At 42.0% G+C, this 19,918-nt stretch overlaps 1 protein-coding gene across 1 annotated transcript in view; it reads left to right on the top strand.

Annotated features, from left to right (window-relative positions):
• Positions 1–19,478, top strand: part of kctd16b (potassium channel tetramerization domain containing 16b) — a 235,489-nt gene extending 216,011 nt beyond the window's left edge. Inside the window, exon 2 of the mRNA XM_041194015.1 lies at positions 19,030–19,478. Coding sequence (XP_041049949.1) covers positions 19,030–19,478 — 449 coding nt within the window. The remainder of the gene's footprint in view (positions 1–19,029) is intronic.
• Positions 19,479–19,918: the final 440 nt, after the last annotated feature.

The raw sequence follows: 19,918 nt of genomic DNA, 5'->3' as shown, positions 1-19,918 counted from the left end.
AGCTTAAAATCTTTAAGATAAACCCTCGAGTTAGCAGCATACTTTACATTTTGGACAGCTAATTGGCCCCCTGTTAAAGCCCAGCATTTAACGATACAAATGCAGAATCTCAGCTTGTATTTTATTGCTGGAATTATAGTGCTGCCGTCCTTTTATGCAAACTGTTTCAAAGAGTGCTTTCACAAGCTTAACTAATAATACCAAAAGGCTGTTCAGAAAGACTCACTGGAATCAAAGTTGAAAATTCACAACCTTTTCTCATTTGTGATGCGATGAGGTTGGGGTCTAGTGGTGATGCAGTCGCATCCTGGAGAAAATTATAGAATTTTCTAGTTTTTGAAACTGTTGTTTTATTAGAAATATTTGTAGATCTCTCATTACATTATTGGTGGATAGCCTAGGCTTAAGCCAGGGACAGAACAGTCAGATTGGAAAGGGAGCAATTATTAGTGTATCCACTTTAGCTTGTCTAATGTTTCATCATTTTCATTTAACATAGATTGCTATTTTGCCTTCCTTCCACAGAAACATTGGAAACTCTACAGTAATCCTTTAGTACCAATTTATTCACCAATAATCCCTATACTTCCAAAAACATTGCCATTTCTCCAGAACTGCTGGCTTTTCAACTGTTTGAGAATGATACATTTCACTAGCCATTATCCAACTTATTTTTCATTGGCAGATGATTCTTCCTTATTGATGATTCTTATCCCAGACATATTTCTCATTTATGGCTCAAGCTTACAAGCATAGAAACATAGAATCATGCAGCACAGGAGGCCATTCAGCCCAATGTGCTTATGTCAGCTCTTTGATAGAGCTAATTAATCCCATCTCCATGCTCTTTTCCTGTAGCTCTGCAATTTTTCATCCTCAAGTATTTATCTAATTCTCTTTCGAAAGTTACAACTGAATCTGTTTCCACAAACAGTGCTTTCCAGGTCACAACTTGCTGTGTAATGAAATGTTTCCTCATATCGCCACTGTTTTTGCCAATCACCTTAAATTTGACATAAAACAAAAGCAGAACACTGTGGATGCTGGAAATCTGAAATAAAAACAGAAAATGCTGGAAAAAATCAGCAGATCTGGCTGCATCTGTGGAGAGAAAAACAGAGATAACATTTCAAATCAAGGACCTTTCGTCAGAGCACCTTAAATTTCTGAACTTTACTTGCTGACCTTTCTGGCGTTAAAAATAGTTTCTCCTTATTGCCTCTATAAAGCCCTTTTATAATTTTGAACACCTCTTTCAAATCACCTCAACCTTTTCTGCTCTAAGGTGAACAACCCCACTTTCTCCAGTCTCTCCACATCTCTGGTATCATCCTATTAAATCTCTTCTGCATTCTGTTCAAGTCCTTGACAGCCTTCCTAAAGTATGGTGCCAGAATTGAACTCAATACTCCAGCTAAGGCCTAATGAGTGTTGTTTAAAGGTTCAGCATAACCTCTTAGCTTTTTATTCTATTTTAAATAAATAAAGCCAAGGATCTCATCTTTTTAATAACAGTCTCAACTTGTCCTGCCACCTTCTAAGGTTTGTGTGCATACACCCACAACCCATCCACCCCCAGCTGCCTTTGCTCCTGCATGCCCTTTAAAATTGTACCATTTACTTCATAATCCTTCTCCTCATTCTCTTTGTGTTTCAATGCAGTGATGAACAATCAGATTAGATAATAAATAGGACAGAATTTTCACTCCCCTTTTGGGGGCAAGATCGGAGGTGGGCAGCTGCATAATTTCATACTGACAGCTGGTGTGCCAGTTGCTGCCACCGTCCTGTCCTGGGTCATTTTCCTGGGTGGGATTGGGGCGGAAGGCTACCCTCCCTTAAGCTGCTGATAGCCAATTAGGGTAGGTTTATGACCAATTCAAGCCTATTATCAGAGGTCACTGGAATTTTCCCGTCAGCTTGTGGTCTCCACATGGCTTTGTGATTAGGTCTGCTGCCTGTGCGCGGCCTCCCAGTAGCAGATGGTGGACCGGCGTGCCAGGCAGATTTTGAGGCCCTCCCTGACTACCTGGCCACAATTGCAGCCAGAGTCCACCCTATGAAACAATTCCCTCTCCACACTGTGTTGGCTGCAGCCCCTTCCCTGCTGGAGAGTCTCATGTTGGCCTTCCAGCTTTGAGTGCCCATCTGGTGTCCGTGAGCATGCCCTCTTGACTCTAATTGGCCAATTCAGGGAAATTCACTGCAGGTTGATGGTTCCTGATACAGTGCAGGTCAGGACACTGATTTGGCACCCCGCTCCCCAACTGCCCCTCTCCCCAACCTAAAAACATGCCGCAGACATTCCTGCAGCTCTTGGCTGTATTTGTATGGAAATGCGGGAAGATTCAGGACTGTGCATATATAGAAGCCAGGAGAATGTTGTTACTCTGCATGTATGAAAGTTGGGTGTTACAGGGTGTTGGAGACAATTCAGTAGGTCTGAAGAAGTCTTCGTAGTCATACATAGTTTAACTGTAAGTTTTTATTGACTCTTAGAACTATTTACAAATATACATGAAGGGTACATGCAAGGAGTTGTCTCCATGCTTGCTGGTACGCACAGCTCTGTCCAACACTAGACTGACTCTGGGTGTGGGTCATGTGCTCTGTTACATCACTGTGTGCGCGGTACTATAGTCAGTCCCACGTTAACCCTATATGTGCCAGACTCTTATACTACACGGGGAAAATAGAGTGAATGCATATTCAAACCATTGTGAAATAAAAAGGAACAGGAAGGGGCATTGAGCTTTGGATCTCACATGTAAGGAGGCACAGAAAACTTCAAAATAAATCTCTGGAAAGGCAACACAAAACAATTTCTTAAAAGTGTGGAACAGTTTGAGAGGAAACATATTGGAGGTGGGAAGGTAAATACTTCGTTACATTAATTTCCATTTCTTATGTTACTTTATAAGTTCCTATTTGGGAGAAAAACTCTGGAATGTTTGTTCATTGGTTCAGTTTCATTGCAGGGCCTAAGGAGCCAACCGACACATATTTGCCAGCTTGACAAAGGGACTGGAGTAGCCATTCTAAACAAGTGTGATTATGTTGACTGTTCTTAAAGATAGTTCCAAATTCATGTTTATTGGATCTGCCGTGAAGCATAACTACACAGCCTGGCTCAAAAGCAAGCTACAAAAATATTTATTAGACTTGTGTAAGAGTAACGAGCTGCCTTGGGATGTATATGATAGGATTTGTACTCATGGCTCACTACATCCAAGCATGTATGGGCTGCTGAAGACACACAAAAATTATGTCCTTTTACACCCTATTTTATCAATGACTGATTCTGTGCAGCATGAATTGACCAAATGGTTGAGTTAGTTACTATAGCCAGTTCTTAGTGAGTTTTACATATAACAGTGGAGGATTCGTTAAAGTTTGTGAAGACTATATGTGACTTACATTTGATAGCAACTCCTTGTCTGTGTGCTTGTTTGACATTGCGATCTTATTTATGAACATGCTGACGAAGGAAATCATTGACATTTGCACCATATCTCAATATCACGGCAATATAGACGCATCAACATTTTCTGAATCTGTATACATTGAACTTATGAACTTATCAACTTGTGCAGTCGAGTTAATGACACTGTGTATGCCCAAATATATGGTGTTGCCATGGTAAACCTTCTAGATCCAGCACTTGCTAGCATTTTTGACAGTTTCCATGAAAAATGCATTTTTGATGGAATCAGCCCTACCTTAACCTACCCCTTGCTTATTTCTGATATTTATATGACACTTTTGCAACCTTTGAATCTGTGTAAGGATTTCCTTGCACACCTTAATACATTCAATCCCATGCTCAAATTCGCTTTTGAGATGGAGCTCCCTTTCCTTGATGTGTGAGTTGAGAAATCCACTAATGGGTTCTTCACTACTGTCTATCACAAGCATGCCTTCACTGCTCAGTATTCACATTGGGATTCATAAAGCTCCACATGCTGCAAGATTGGCTTTGTCAGCAATCTTGTAAATAGGGCCCTTGCCATTTGCATACCTTGCAAGCTTTAGGCAGAAATAGAGTGCATCAAAGCTATCCTGTGGGATCATGCCTATCCTGGTCAGGTTATTGTTTGTTATGTATCCTGCAAACTCACAAATGGGCCAAAGACTGCCACTTTCAGACCTGAAAAATGCCTGGTCAACCTCAAATTACCTTGGAAAGGCAAAGTATCTCAAAAATTTGAGCACCAGGTTAAGGAAGCCATTTCATCTTGCTACTTACTATACAATGGCTACATGAGTGGTATTTCCCACTAACAGGATGCTGCCATCAGCCCAAAAAGATGTCCTGTCTACCATACAATTGAGCAACGTTGTGCATGAATTTCAGTGCCAGGGTACTGCCAAGTTTATAGGCCATACATCCCAATGATTGGCTGATCGAATCAAGCAGCATGTTCCTTCAGTTGTTTGTAATAGGCAGAGTATAGACTGTACTCAACCAGCCCAAAGGCAAAACGCAGGACAAAATGGATACTGTTAAATGTGATTCCATGCTTGGGCAGCACTTGCTGAACAATTCTGAGTACACTAATAGCTACACTAACAACCAATTGAAGACAATCAGTCAAACTCATAATGTGGCTCAATTACTCTTGCTAGAAGCAATATGCATTCATACGCAAGGACCTGTTCTCTGCAAACAAAAGGAATATTTTCAAGTCTGGTTTCCTGGCTGATATCCTCCCTCAATCTACACCACCAAGGCTGAAAACCCAAATATTCATTAGCCTGTTGAAAGACCAGAACCCAAGAGAAAACATTGATGGACAGCTTTGGCTCTCTGATCTCTGCTGTCAATTTCATAATGTTTATGTACAAAGGTTTAGAGATTGCAAGTGCTTCCAGTTTCAGCTATTGAAAATTTAAAAGGTCTGGATGATTGACACTTTTACTATCCTGTAGTGAAAGGTGTTTTTTTCACATAGTGGAAAGTTATGAATGAATGACTGTTTTTAAAGCTTTTTTTAACACATCCTATTGTCACAATAGAACACCTTGGTTCTATGTAGCATATAGTGGGTCAATGGGCATTGAAGAGCCACAGTTTGGCATAAGGGGCATGAGGGGCCATGGGGGGTGGGTGGAGGGGCGTACCCTAGCACAGGTGCCATTAGAGGCCAGGGGGGTTGTTTCATGGGGCATACCAAGGCATGGGGGCAGGAGAGGCCATAGGGGGTGGGCAGGGGCTCATACCTTGGCATGGGGTGCATGAGGAGTCAGGGGGGTTGTTTAGTAGGATATATATTGGCATGAGGGGCTATGGAGGGTGGCGGGGAGGCATGAGGTGGCATAAATGGTCTATGGGGAGTATGTGGGGGATGTAAGGGTTCAGGACTGGCAGGCCTTTCTGTTTTTATTTTAACTGCGACAAAGCCCCACAGCACCGAAGCAGTTCTTTTAAACAGTCCGCCTTGGCACCTGGCAGCCTCTGTGGCTGCCTTCGAACATTTTCCCAGGTCGGCTGGGCCCAACTCTAGCTCGCACCCACTCCCTCAGCCATAATGAAAATCATGTCCTTGCAGGCACTTTCTCACAAAAGGCCAATATGTGCAATTGCATCAATGGATTGTAGTTACTGTGAACATTTTCCATCACCTCAGAAATCAAGGGTGTTGAAGATTTCTTGCTCTATTTTGTATGAATGGACAAAGAACTGAGATTTTTGTTTTAATTCAGTGTTTGCACTGGTTTGAAAATGTTTTATTGTCTGAACAAGATTAAAGACCAGTGAATCAACTCTATTGTCATTTGGGATCGATGGAGTTGTACTTTTGCTAAGCATAGGGAAAGGTGGGAAGTGTGATGATTTGACAAACCTGAATTAGATAAGATGTGTAAGTGTTGTAATTAATGTTGCCTTTGTGACCCTTTGTCTTGTAGAGACAGTGACAGCTTACTTTGCACAAATCATCAAATTCTGGGTAGCCAACCTTTGATTGACTGAGAACCATATGAACCTCAGAACCTTTTTTTAGTTTACATTTACTTTTGCTGTGAAATGAAAAGCAGCAACAGGAAAAAAATACGCATTTAATGAATAACAAACAAATATACCAGCATCTGTATGCAGTGGTGTAGTGAAAGGCATGGATTTCTCTGGCTATTAACACATTAGGCATTAACTCACTCAGCCGTCATTGTGCCAGATTTAACCAGCCTACACTCTTTCTTCTAATAAAACCAGAGCGTATATATTATACCTATCAAAATGACTAAGTGTTATGGCTATTATTTGATGAAAAAGGAAAATAACTATTCTCATGATAAATGGCCGTCCATGGGCTTGTTATGTATCTTCTACAGAATATATATGTTTTAACTGCAACAGAGGAATTTAGGAAAAGGAGTAGGCCATTCCTCCCTCAAGTCTGTTCCACTATTCAATGAGATTATGGCTGATCTGTATTTTACCTCCATCCACTCCATGTCTTTTTATGCTGTAGGCTGGCTTAAGTCTATCAATCTCAGATTCAAAATTGTTGAAATTGCACCTTTTTTGTAAGAGAAAATTTCACATTTCTATCACTCTTTGAGAGAAGTTTCCTAACTTACCTCCTGAACGGCCTGGCTCAGATTTTAAGGTTATGTCCTCTTATCCCCACGAGAGGAAACTTTTTCTCTCATCTACCCTATAAATTCCTTTCAAAGTCCAAAAACCTCAATCAAATCACCCCAAATTCTTCTCTATTCCAATGAATACAAACCTAGTTTATGTAATCTCTCTGCATATTCTAGCCCTTGGAGCCCTAGTAACATTCTGATTAGTCTGCACTGCATTTGTTCCATGGACAATATATCCTTTCTAAGATGCTGAGGCTAAGCTGTGGACAATACTCCAAACCAGGGCTTGTATCATTGTCCCAAAACTCCCTCCCTTCTACATTCCTGCTTTGTAGTTATAAAGACTAACATTCCATCAGTCTTTTTGATTTTTTTTGTACCTGACTACTGCGTATTAATGATCTGTGGACCTCTAAATCTCTTTGGATTTCCACTGGTCCTCGCTATTCATGATTTAAATAATACCAGTCGAATACATAGCCCGATTAAGATCTGCATATCAAGCGAGCTGTTGTGGCCAGCATCAGCCAAGGAGTTGTTTTTTACTGCCCATAATACTTTTACAATTGCACATTTGTAAGGATTTTAGAGCAGATTGGATACTATGTCACCTGTGTGATTTATATAAAATTCATGAGAACCAACAGCATCACTTTTTTTTCATTTGCATCAACAAAGTAAATTAACTTTTTACTTAAAATGAAAAGTTATCTGAAACCATTTCAGATGTACAGGTACACAAACAGGTTAACATGGGAAGGTCAGTATACATGCTTTCAAATCACATTCAAGGGTGAACCATTGCTGCGTCACTTTTGTAACATGCATAACAATATAAATGTCTAAAAATGCAGAATGCTTTTCTGATGATATAACTGAAATGCAAGGACCAATCAAAGTGTTCGTAGACAGCATCAATCTACTAATATACTTGATTTTCACCATTTGTGCAATCATCAGCATGTAAGAGCTGTGCAGATTCCGAATGAAAGTGAAGAATGTATCAAGTCATTAAAACCATTAATGCAAGACTCAGTAGAAACAGCAATCATTGATAAGCTGACAGCAGTCTAAAGAACTGTTGGTAAAATACTGTAAAACTCTGGTGATTACTGTGATGGGAAAAGTGGCAGGAGGAACCCATGGAGATTTCTGTACTGCAGCCCACAGAATCCCAAATGAATGGTAATTTTGCAATAAATAGAGGCAGTCAATAGAAACACGTCAATGTAGTACAACAGCTGGTATGGAAATCTGTAACAATCCAAGGCTTCGAGATCTGATATAAGCTATAAAGAAATAAAAGATGGTCTAAACTGCTCTACAAGGTCTTTCTCATGAGTATATTAAAAGGCCAGATAGATGTTTTACAGGCTAAGTTCATATATCACACACTCCCTGTAGTGAAATGTACTCAAAGGAAATGCAGACCAGAGACAGGGTTACAACAACCTATGCTGCCTTTAAGTGCAGCTATCACTAGAAGCATGGATTTATTAAATTTACCATCGTACTTTATGAAAGAGATGCTCCGGGGAAGATCAGAAAAATTGTATTTGTGAGCCTTATTCCAATAATCTGTTTGTTTTTTTTTAAGGGGAAAGATTACAAGTGAAGAGTGCCTCTTATTAAAACTGTCTCCCTCCCATCCCCCAATAGAATTATCATACTCTTCATCATCTTCATCTCAGGCTAAACCTTGCTGGCATATATTGATAATACTATTGCAAAAATAGCATTCACTCATTCTGTTTTTACTGTATATTTGTGTTGAAATGTTTCTGACATAGGGACATAAGAATGACAACATAATCCCTCCTGAACTGTATTCTCTGATCTAGAACATGACATGAGTTTAGGAGAGCCATAGCATTAACCAGACATCATCTGAGGTAGGCTGCGTGCACTTTTCTTGGCTCGGCTTGTGACTCTGGGTAGGCTGGTCCCATTTATGTTGATTTAAATTGGAACACTTTCTATGGGAATAATTTAATGGACAAAAGCAATCACGATTTCACCCACTTGAAGACGGCTAGACCTATTGAGAGATGAATCACTATATCTGCAGTGACATTGTAAGGTCAAATTTAATCAAATTGCAGGTTCAATCCAAGCTGATCGCAAGCAGATTCAGAGCTGAAGTATCTGGCCTTTGTGCACTGATCACCTCATTCTCTCCTGCTGATCTTCCCATTGTGTGAAATTAACCATTATCCATGCGACACTAAGGACTCATATAAATTCAACACCAAACATTCCAAAATTCCAGTTGCAACTAGCAGAACATAGTCAAAAATTGTGGAGCCCCACTGAGCTTGACAGTAATGAATGACACTACATGCCATGGATTCTATTACTGCAAACAAAACCTAAGTAAGCAAATCAAAACCATTGTCGGCATAAATAAGGGGTTGCTCATTTTTGGGGTGATGTGTGCATTCTTTAGATTTTTAGATCTCAAAATTGTGGTTTCATATAGAGGGGCCAACCCAGAACAACTGACCATTTTCTCTAAAAATTCAGTAAAATACAATAGACTGCTAATCTGCAAAAGGGTAGAGCACAGCAAAGCTTGTGTTGGAATTTCAGCAGAGTAGCATAAAAGGAATTTGAGCGAGCAGTCCTTCGTGTGCTGTTTTATTGATTTCATTCTTGTCATCTTAGTTGGTGAGGAACAGAGGCAAGCAGTTCTCTAAAGGGATAGAACAAATTACAAAGTTACAATCACTGTAGAGCACTCTCATACGCTTGTTGCTAGATGGTTAGATAAAGCTGAAACTTGCAAATTGGAAAAACAGACCTGGGAAGTGGAATCTGTTCTTTTTACTTTAAATCCATTTAACCTGTATACTTATAGAAGTGGCTCCTAGCAACTGGGGAAATAATAGCTGGATGAGGTACTTAAGTATGGTTGCTTTGATGAGAAATAGTATCAATAAAGAATAGTTTAATGTGTTTTCAGGGCTGAAACATCACTAAGACTCAGAAAGGATGTTACAGTCCACTCTGTGTGCCCATATGGAAGTGGAAAATCTGTGGCATGATCCAGACGTGACTTGAGGTTGTTCAAACACATTAGCTCAGATTTTTGCCCTGGGATTGGGCACGTAGAGTTGGGGGAATTCCCAGCTCAGCAAATCCAACCTTTAAAAATGGTGGCCTGCAGCTCTGATTTTCGTTCGAGGGACGGGCTGGATTAGAAGTGGGGCCCGCCGCCACTGGAATGAGTGTAGAGGCTGCCAGATGCAGAGGCGGTGTGGGCTGAAAGCCTGCCTCTGTGCTCTGGCACTTTGTTGAATTTAATAAAAATACAATTAAAACAAAAAACAACCCTCCAGCCCTCACACCCCCCTCCCTCATCCCCCCCTCACCGCCCCCACACTCCTCATTCCCCATCCATGCCAAGTTATGCCACCTCATGCTCCCCACCCCATGGCCCCTCATGCCCCCCACCTCCATGGCCCCTAATACCCCTTAAGCTGATACATATCCCTCTCCCCACCTCCCATGGTTCTTCATAACCCCATGCCAACTCATGTCCATCTACCCACCCTCCATGGCCCTTTATAGCCCCGTGCTAACATAGTGCCATCTCAAGCCAAACCATCCTCCCACACACCACCATTTGTCCTTACAACCTGCATGCCAACACATAGGGTCCACCATGAGAAAATCTCGGGAACAATGTGACATTAATATAGTTATGTCTCTGTTGATGATGTCCATTATTTAAAAAAACTCTAATTGATAAAAATCCATTCAATGCATAGAAATTCAAGCAACTAATCTCTTATGAAAACAAACATTTCTATTCTATAACAACTTGGAGCTGTCAATCAAACTGCTCACTTGTCAGACACTCCACTGTGATAATTTTAGTTTGTAAAATCATTCATAGCAGCACAAATCCTATAATGATAGCTTTCAGACTTATGTCAACAGACAGAATGAAATATCAAGCACTGATTATTCTTTTGAACTCCAGACTGTTTTTTTTAAAGCCCAGGAAAGTTAAATCCATTGACAGCTTTGATAGTTGCAATGAGCTTTGAGGGCACTGACAGCTTTGCCAGTTCTTTGACAGCTAGACAGTTCCAAAGAGTTTATGCACTTTTTATACACAATCATATTTACTTTTAACAATCTCAAAGGGTGCTTTACCTCTCTCAAGGGTGTCCCAGGACCATATCCAAAGGGATATCTTCCCTCTCCAAAGGGGCAGCCTGGCTATCCAAATGAATCCACCAAGTTCAGACCAGCTGTTACCTGGTCTAAGCTGTACATGCCAGGTTTCACACTCCTGGCCTACCAAAATCCCATTTCAGTGGAGGCACTTGATGATTTAAAAGGACAGCTGCCTCCATAAACCATGTATGCATGAACTCCAGTCCTGCCTCTGCAAAAATAGGAAATATCACGTTCAGGGGTGGAACTTAGGATTTCCAGGCTTGTCTGTCATTTTTGTCATGACGGAGAGTCACTCTGTCATGGCGAAAATCTGGGCCATTATTTTATACAAGATCTCCCTTGGAACATTGCAATATCCTTAACTATCTTAATGCAGGAGAGGCAAGCTGGCAGGAAATGGAGATTGCCAGATAATCAAGATTAGTTTACCGAAACGGGACAAATTTCTGCAGTCAGAATTTTTTTAGAGCTGGGGGCAGGTGTATAATACAGCCATCAAAGAATGGACAGGGGTGTTACAATGCCCTGTAATACACCTCTTGCCATTTATACCACAGAAGGCTAGGTATAAGGACCGTCTATGCATCCAATTTTGCTCGGAGCATCAGGGGAATTTAAAAGGTGAGAATTTCCCTGTTGCAATCAATGGAAGTATGAAAACCAACCTATTGAAAAACTGACCACTTTTTTTCTTTTTGCAACAGTGCAGCAGACACACTTACCTTCCAACACCTCAAACTGACATTGACAACCCAATCACGCTACAAAAGACACAGATGCCTGCCAACAGTATGCAAATGCATGCTCCTTTGATACCTCTCCTGACTCAAGCCATTTTCCAGCCCAGCGCTATAGGGGAAGCAGATTTTCTCAGAAGTTTGTGCCTTTCCACGGGCTAAATCAAATAGCTACAAGCGGAAGGGACCTGCTGCTTTGACAGAAAGAAATGGCTAGTATGCTGCAAAACTTTCAAAGAAACTTGCTCTGTGCACGGTTGCAGTCTTACCCGACTGGCACAGGTTCCTTACACAGGTCAGGCTCAATGCCCCTCTGGCAGATGTTGGGACCTAGCAGGTGGTCCCTACATTATTCTTGTTTTTCAAATGGTATGAAACACAATGGAGGCCATTGTTCCCTTATTTACAATTTGTCGAAATGCATCGATCTATGTGTTGGTGGGCATAGATTCCCATGTGACAATGGACACACAGAGAGCAGGTTGAGATACAACCTGGTTTGTTTTCCACCCTCTGTGAAGGCACTCAAGTGAACTTCTGTTGATGGATTCCTCTCAATGCCGGAACCAGGAACGGCTCTGCCTGATTTCTAGATACAGACTTAGTTTTTGTTTGGTTAAGGGAGACCAAACAAGATAATATTTATAGTACTTAAATATAGGTTAACTGTAATCTTGCATTGTAGAATGGAATTTGGAATTATTTATTTCATCTTTGATCGCAATCTCTGCAAATTTAATGGGTAAACAAACTGTTCTGATGAAGTTTCACTTACTCTGAGTGACTTGAAGATAATCAGTTTTTAGGTTTTTTTTTGAAAATATTTATTTACACTATTTACAAGGACCTCATGGGAAGGATGTTGCTCTCTGGACACAGTCTGTTTTGTGTCTTGCTCTCTTGGAGCCTTTTGGCCATCTGACCCTGATGTCATGCTTACATCATCATTACCATCATTGTGTAATTAACATAACCATTAACCCTTTACTCTACATCTCCGCCCAAGTATAATCCCAAAACTGTTAAATTATTTTGTTAAACTATTTTTAAAAAACTATTTACAGTTCCACCATCTCACCCCAAAGTCATAACCTCACAGGTTGGGCCTATCTGGTGCTTTTACAACTCTCCCTCATCTCAACTTGAGTATTCTTGATCGAGGGTGTTGGGCTGCACTCAGTTCCTGGAGTCGAGCATCATTTCTGGGAATGTTGCAGTGGAGTTAATCTTGTCACTCTCATTATGGGAATACTGGAATGACTGTTTCCTTGTGGCTTCTAAGTGTATCAGAGCCTTTCTGTTTCTTTGGAGAACTCCAAGTGGTGTTTCAACAAGGTATGATGGTGGCTACTGATTTTTTCTATTACTGTATCTTCCACCTGACAGTCTTTTGCCAACACCTTTTGCCCAGTTCTAACATTGGTAGTGTTCTCACTCTATGCCAGTGATTAAATCAGCTAGATTGTTTCTCTTTGTATGTTTGCTCGTGAAACCTTACTCAGTCATGGGGTGGAATTCCCAGATTTACATTAAGTGCCGTAGTGGATGGGAAGAACAACGTTTTACCCGCTGGCTGCAATAGTGGCTTCTCATGCCTTATCATCCCAAACTCCCCGCATTAATAATGCATTCCCAGGAACATGCCATTTCCGTGGCAGGCGGACTCTCATTTGCCTGCCACACCATCACCTCACTGCTTCATCACGCTGGGCGCCATTTTTAAAATTAACCCGTGCACACACCTCTCAGTGCTAGAGTCATTGAGGTCTACAGCACAGAAAAAGGCCGTTCAGCCCATCAAGTATGCGCCAGTCAAACAAGTACCTAACTATTCTAATCCCATTTCCCAGCACTAGGCCCATAGTGTTCCTAGCCCAGAACTGCTGCACAGAAGACAGGATGGCCCTGAAAGGCAAAAAGACTGCAGCCCCTAGGTTTAGTGATGCGTCCCTCGAGCGCCTTTTGGATGCCACGGAGACCCACCCTGATGACCCTTACCCCCACTCTAGCCGCAGGAGGGGCAGCAACATTACACTCCAGCTTGGTAGGCAATAGCAGTGGTGATCAGCAACAATGCTGCACAGAACAGGTTGGCCATCCAGTGCAAATACAGGATGAATGATCTCATCCATGCTGCCAGGGTAAGGCATCTATCTCATCACTCTAAACTCACACACTCACAAGGCCATCACACGTTCACTGACATCTCACTCACTGCGAGCTCAGGGGATATCACCACTCATTCTTTCACACACCGTCACATGTCCATCTGGCCTCATCTCCTCTGGAGGCTGGCTCCTTAGCCCTCACCATCTTGAGGCAACTTGCACAGATCATCTTGTGCCCCCACACATACACTGGAATACCCCCCCACCTTCCCCAGTATAGCCTCACCCTGCAGTCTCTTCCCTTGCCTGAGGCCACTTCTTCCGCTTCCCCGGGCAAGCCCCAGCTCTGCAGCCATATAAAGACATCACTGCCTTATGGCTGGTCTGGTAGGTAGAGACCTGCCCGTGAGCCCCCCTAACAGTGTTGTGGTACTGCCTGTGAAGCCAGCACTGATGACTGGGAGTGCTGCCCGAAGCAAGGTAGGCAAACAAACCTCAAAGTCCTGAGTGAAGTACAGTTTGCCAAGTGCATGTCGCTTATGTGCTGTTGCGAAACATGTTGGTGTGCAATCATGATGTGGGTGGACGATCCAGTATTGTTGGGGGGGGGGGAGATGAGTCCAGTGGGTTAGCCTTGTAATGATATGCAGATGTATTACAATGAGGTTCCCGACATCCAATGGCGGGAGACATGACTGCCATCAACCAGCTGAGCAGATGCTCACAAACCAGTTTCATGACATTATGAAACCAATTCTTGGCCTTTTTGTCATTTGTCCACTCACGCCGCCGAACATGCCTGACGCCAGCAGACATGGAAAATTCCACCCATGGTCTTCTAAGTTGATGGTGGGTCTCAATTGATGTTGCAATGAAGGAAGTTGTGTCTTTAGCCTTCTCCCCATCAGTAGTTCAGCTGGCAAGTAGCCATTCCCTAATGGCGTTGCCCTGAAATTGAGTAAGGCTCGCTCTAGATCATTGTTCATTTTCATGGTTTTACCCCTCTGTCCGCTTCTCCATTAGCCTGCAGATGGTGTGGCAAACTGGTCACATAGTGAAATTCATTCACTGCGAATTGTTAGAAGTGTGCAATCGTAAGCTGTGGACTCTTGTCCGAGCTGACCTCATCCAGAATGCCATGGATTGAGTAAGTACGTTTCAAATATTTTACCACAGCTTCTGTGGTTGTGGTATGGAGTCTGCTGATTTCTGGCCAGTGAGGGTAATAGTCAATGCCTATAAGGTAGATTTTTTTCTCTGAAGTCTAATAGGTCCATTCCTAGACTTTGCCAAGGCCTTGATGGAACCGTTGATGGTAGCAACATCTGTTGGTTCTTGTCTGTTGATGGCACAGGTATGGCATGTCAAAATAAATTCTTCAATAGATTTAGAAATTCCCGGCCACCATACTGATTGTTGTGCCTGTGCTTTGCATTTGGTAATGCCCAAATGACCACTGTGGAGTTTTTGGAGAATGTCTTCGCGCATCACTCTCAGGATTACTGGCCCGTCATTGAATACTAGATGGTCACCAACAATTGTCAGATGTTTTTGTTGCTTGTGATATTGTCTTAACACCTGTCAGCTTGGGACATATTCAGACCAACTGTCTTGGCAGTATGTTCTGACCTGACTGCATTCTGCATCCTTCAGCTGGGCTTTCCTAATCTCCCTGAGTACTTGTTATTGATGAAGAATATACTTTCGCTTCAGAGATGAGTGTCAAGTGATGTTCTGTAGCCTGGTCAACTGTAATTCTCGATAATGTGTCGGCAGTTTTCTGACTTTTCCCTGGCACGTACTTTGTTGTAGAGTCATAGCGCATGAGTCTTGGCCAGAAACACTGTATCCTTGGCAACATCTTAGCAATTTCCTTGGAGTTCAGTAGAGTGAGGTTTATGGGCTGTCTCAATCCTGAATTGTAAGCCCATTGAGTAATCTGAAATTTTTTTGCAAGCCCATGTCGCCATTAGTACTTCCCTTTCAATTGTTGCATAACATTTTTCAGTCTCTGTCAATGAGGCATAGCAAACCAATATTTTCCTGCCATCATCCTGGATCTGTAGAATAATGACTCCGAGCCCTATTGCTAATGCATCAGCTGCCACTATTGTCTGCAGTTTGGGGTCATAATGTGCAAGCATGTCTGAAGAGATGAGCGGCTTTTCAATCTTGTCAACTCCCCAATACCAATGCTGATTCTTTCTCTGCAGGTCTTGTAAAGGTTTGTTGATGGCAGACAGATTTGGGATGAATTTCCCCACCTGATTGACCATGCCTAAAAATCTTTATATGTCAGCAACACTCTTCGTCTTTTGGAGGTCTACTGTTGTCCCTTTTTAGCTGTATACTATGGCCAAATATTTGATGTTGGATTTCCCAACCTCTCACTTTTCACTCAGTGAGGCCTGTTTGTTCAAGCACTTTCAAAAGCTCCCAGACACTATGATCGTGTTCTTTTTTGGTAGCACCATGGATGAGCAGATTTTCCATGTCGCAAATAGTGTCTTTTCTGCCTCTGAGCATGTTGGATATAGTACTTTGAAAGATTTCTGGTGCAAAGTATATGCTAATTGGAAGTTGATTGAAGCAAAAGTGACCGAGGGGTGATAAATGTTGTCAACAATCTTGATTCTTGGTCAAGGGGGATCTGCCAGAAACCACTGTTGGCATCCAGCTTCGTAAAAAGAACACTTTTGGACAATCTCGTTGGACTGTCATCGACAGAAAACATTGGGTGTATCTCTCCTTGAATAGCTTTATTTAGCTGTGTCAGATCAACACAGAACCTGATTTCACCATTAGGTTTATGGACTGTCACTAGACCTGAGCACCATTTTGTAGGCACTGTAACAGGACAGATAACTCAGTGACGCAGCATCCTGTCACTGTGCTCGTTGGCTTTCTCGATCAGCAGATAATGTACCCTCCCAGGGGTAAATAAGCAGATGAGTTTGGCATCCAGGAGTAGAGCGATGTGATATTCACTTTTGAGCTTTCCCAATCCCCAGAACAACCTAGGAAATTCATTTCTAGTACAACCTTGCTGTCATTCTGTGTTATCTCTATGATTCTTTGTAGAAGACTGAGTTCCAAACACGCTGTTCTGCTGGGCAGTGAAAGTTGCTGATTCCCTAGGATAGAGAGTTTCATTAATTTCTTTATTGTTTTGCCTAAGGATTGTAGTGATCTGGCCCTTCACTTTGAGGTCTGTGCCTCCTTGCCTCTGTAGCTTTATTTTTGATGGCTGGATCTCAACATTATTAAGCTAGTCTAATTTATCTGACAAGACTGTGAGCCCAGCCCAGTGTGTAGTTTAAATTCTGTCCTGTACCCTTTGACTTCCAGCTCTCCAGATCAGAATTACTTGTTGGGGTCTTTTAGTTACCCCAGGAAATCTTTATTGTGCATGTCTTGTTCTCGCTTTCTTCCTTTCAATTGTACTTTAGACCTGCAGAATTGTTTAATATGCCCAGTTTTTGTCCACAGGTAAAGCATTCGGCCCCTGCTGCTGGGCAGTATTCGTGACGATTGCTGCCTTTTGGCGCTGCAACTAGAACATTTTAACATAGGTGGAAGGGTTTTTCCCACTCCATGGCGGTTTTTGCGGGCTTTTTCAGTGGCTTTTGGTGGGTGGAGCTCGCAACTTTGGGCCTACATACTACGTCTATCCCCCCTGAACCTCGATGTCTCCCTGAAGTGTAACCCAATTCTGTTGTCACAGCGCTACCTGCTTTGCAAACTCTTCAGCCTTCTCTAATGTTAAATCCTCTTTGGTTTGCAAAATGTCCGACAGCACATTCTCAAGCCCATTGAATATGATGTGGTCAGGAATTAACTCATGCTTTAAAGCTCTGATTACAACTGCTGGCCAGTCAACACAGATCATTAACAAATGAATCAGTGGATTCACCAGCCTTTCGCTCCTTTCATTGAATCTCACCGGTTCAATGACCAGATTCTTCTTGGGGCTGAAGTAATTATTGAAGGTCCTCAGAATCTCCTTGTAGGATTCCAATGTCTTCTTGACTCCTTGTCTTGCCAGGTCATCATCAGCTAAGCCCCCAGCTCCATTTTGAAGCATACTGACCTTGGGTTTTTATGCCTTTGCTTGTAAGCCCGATACTGTTCTGTACCTTTCAAACTGTCTCCTCCAGAGCTCCAACCATTGCCTTTGTAGCGGACCCTCAATGCTTTGGAAGGGCTGTGGAAGTGATTGTGGCTTTTCATTGGCTGTTGACATCCCGAGTGGTTCACTGTCCCCTGCCAAGGTAGGTTCTATTTTGTCCATCTTTGTTGTGAAGTTGAGCTGTTCCAAAGTCTTCACCAGTGGGTTACCAATCAGTGGTCTTAGTTTCTTAAACCGCCACCTCCAGTGCTGCCACCATGTTTTGATGAGGTTTCACTTACTCTGTGACTGACTTGGAGATAGTCAGTATATATTTTGCTTGAAACTACTTATTTACACAATTTACTAAGACCTCATGGTAAGTACATTGTTCTCTGGGCGTAAACTGTTCTGTGTCTTGCTCTCTTGGAGCCTCTTAATCACCTGACTCTGATGTTATGCTTACATCATTACCTAATTAACATAACCATTAACCCTTTACACAAAGAACATGTTATTCTGATACAAAAGAAAAATACTGCAGATGCTAGAAATCTGAAATAAAAACAGAAAATGCTGGAAACATTCAGCAGGTCAGGTAGCATCCACAATTTTGATGAAGGGTCATCGATTTAAAACATTAACTTTGTTTCTCTCCACAGATGCTGCCTTACCTGCTGAGTATTTCCAGCATTTTCTGTTTTTATTTATGTTATTCTGAAATGGGTTATAGAATGCACACAATTTAAAATTTCTCAGGGGCAGTGTAATGAAAGTGTCCCTGATGCCTTTTGGTACATTGCCTAGAGAAAGGAAAGAACGAACGAAGGAGAAAAAGCCAAGAATGAATCGATAAAGATAAAGTAATACAATATAATAAGCCATATTATTGGCTTAATTTTCGATAAGTATTTAAATAAGTAAACACCAAGAACAAGTTTAGATGCAATCTGTACGGAAAAGTCTGATCAGTATTTGGAAACATTTCTATAATTAGAAGCTCCCTCTTTACAGGCATAGTATCTTCATGGAAACTGACAATTCATTGCTTGTTGACACAAAACATAATATGGCGATGTAAATCATGTTGAGACACATCATCATATCACTTGTATGTGATATTACTGCAATGAAAGTGCCTCACCCTTCTAGCTGTTGTCCCTTTCAGGGTGAAGGGGCTTGTGGAAAAAAAAACACTCAAAAAGACGATATCCCTTTAAATCAGTGGCATTTCGTCATAACGTTTTGCAGTAATCAAACTAATATCCTGAAAGTATTCTGTTTTTTTTCACTTCTCCAGGTGGTTCTTCCCGATGGCCCTCACCACAGTGTGAATGTGGCTGCAGAAATGATAAAAGTGAAAAGGATGGAGAAAGTATAACCTCGTGCAATGAACTATCCACCTCAAGCTGCGACAGCCAATCTGAGGCCAGTTCCCCACAGGAGACAGTGATCTGCGGCCCAGTCACCCGGCAACCCAATATCCAGACACTGGACCGGCCGGCCAAGAAAGGGCCAGTGCAACAAGTACAGCAAAGCGAATTCCGCAGGAAAAGTGATCTGTTAAGGACTCTCACCAGTGGATCACGTGAATCCAACACGTGCAAAAAGAAAGTCAAAGAGAAAATGACAATTGAGGAAGAGCTAGAGAAATGCATCCAAGATTTTCTGAAAATTAAAATACCTGACAGGTTCCCAGAACGAAAATATCCATGGCAACTAGAACTGCTGCGGAAATACCATCTATAGAGAATAAGCAAGGTCCTTGCAAGGACTGCCCCCAAGCTCAGGCTCCCCTCCCACCTACGCTTCTGGGCTCTCCTGGCCTCAGACTGTTCCTGCTCCCCGGTTATGACAATTCTCTGCTCCGCAGTGCTCCTGAGCTCTCATTGCTCTCTGTTTCCTGCTTTGGGCTTTGACAGTTCCTGGATACTTTTGGGTTTTGACTGCTCCCTGCACTCATCTTCAACTGTTTCTGAGCAGGGTCAGTCCCATTTACTGAATCCTGAACCAAATAAGGGCAAGGTAGTGGATGGGAAAATGACTTGAGTTCTAATGAGTTTTTTGCTGCTGATCAAAATTCAGTGGAAACTTTAATGTCTCCAGATCATAAGACAGGCTAAGAAAGTGAGAAACTAGGACTTGTGGTGTCAGGGTCACATTTTATAAATTTTCAGACCCCCACTGAA

This window comes from Carcharodon carcharias, chromosome 8, assembly GCF_017639515.1.
Source record: "Carcharodon carcharias isolate sCarCar2 chromosome 8, sCarCar2.pri, whole genome shotgun sequence".
Lineage (NCBI taxonomy): Eukaryota > Metazoa > Chordata > Chondrichthyes > Lamniformes > Lamnidae > Carcharodon > Carcharodon carcharias.
The sequence above is the reverse complement of the archived record's forward strand: the minus strand, read 5'-3'. Positions and strand labels throughout refer to the sequence as shown.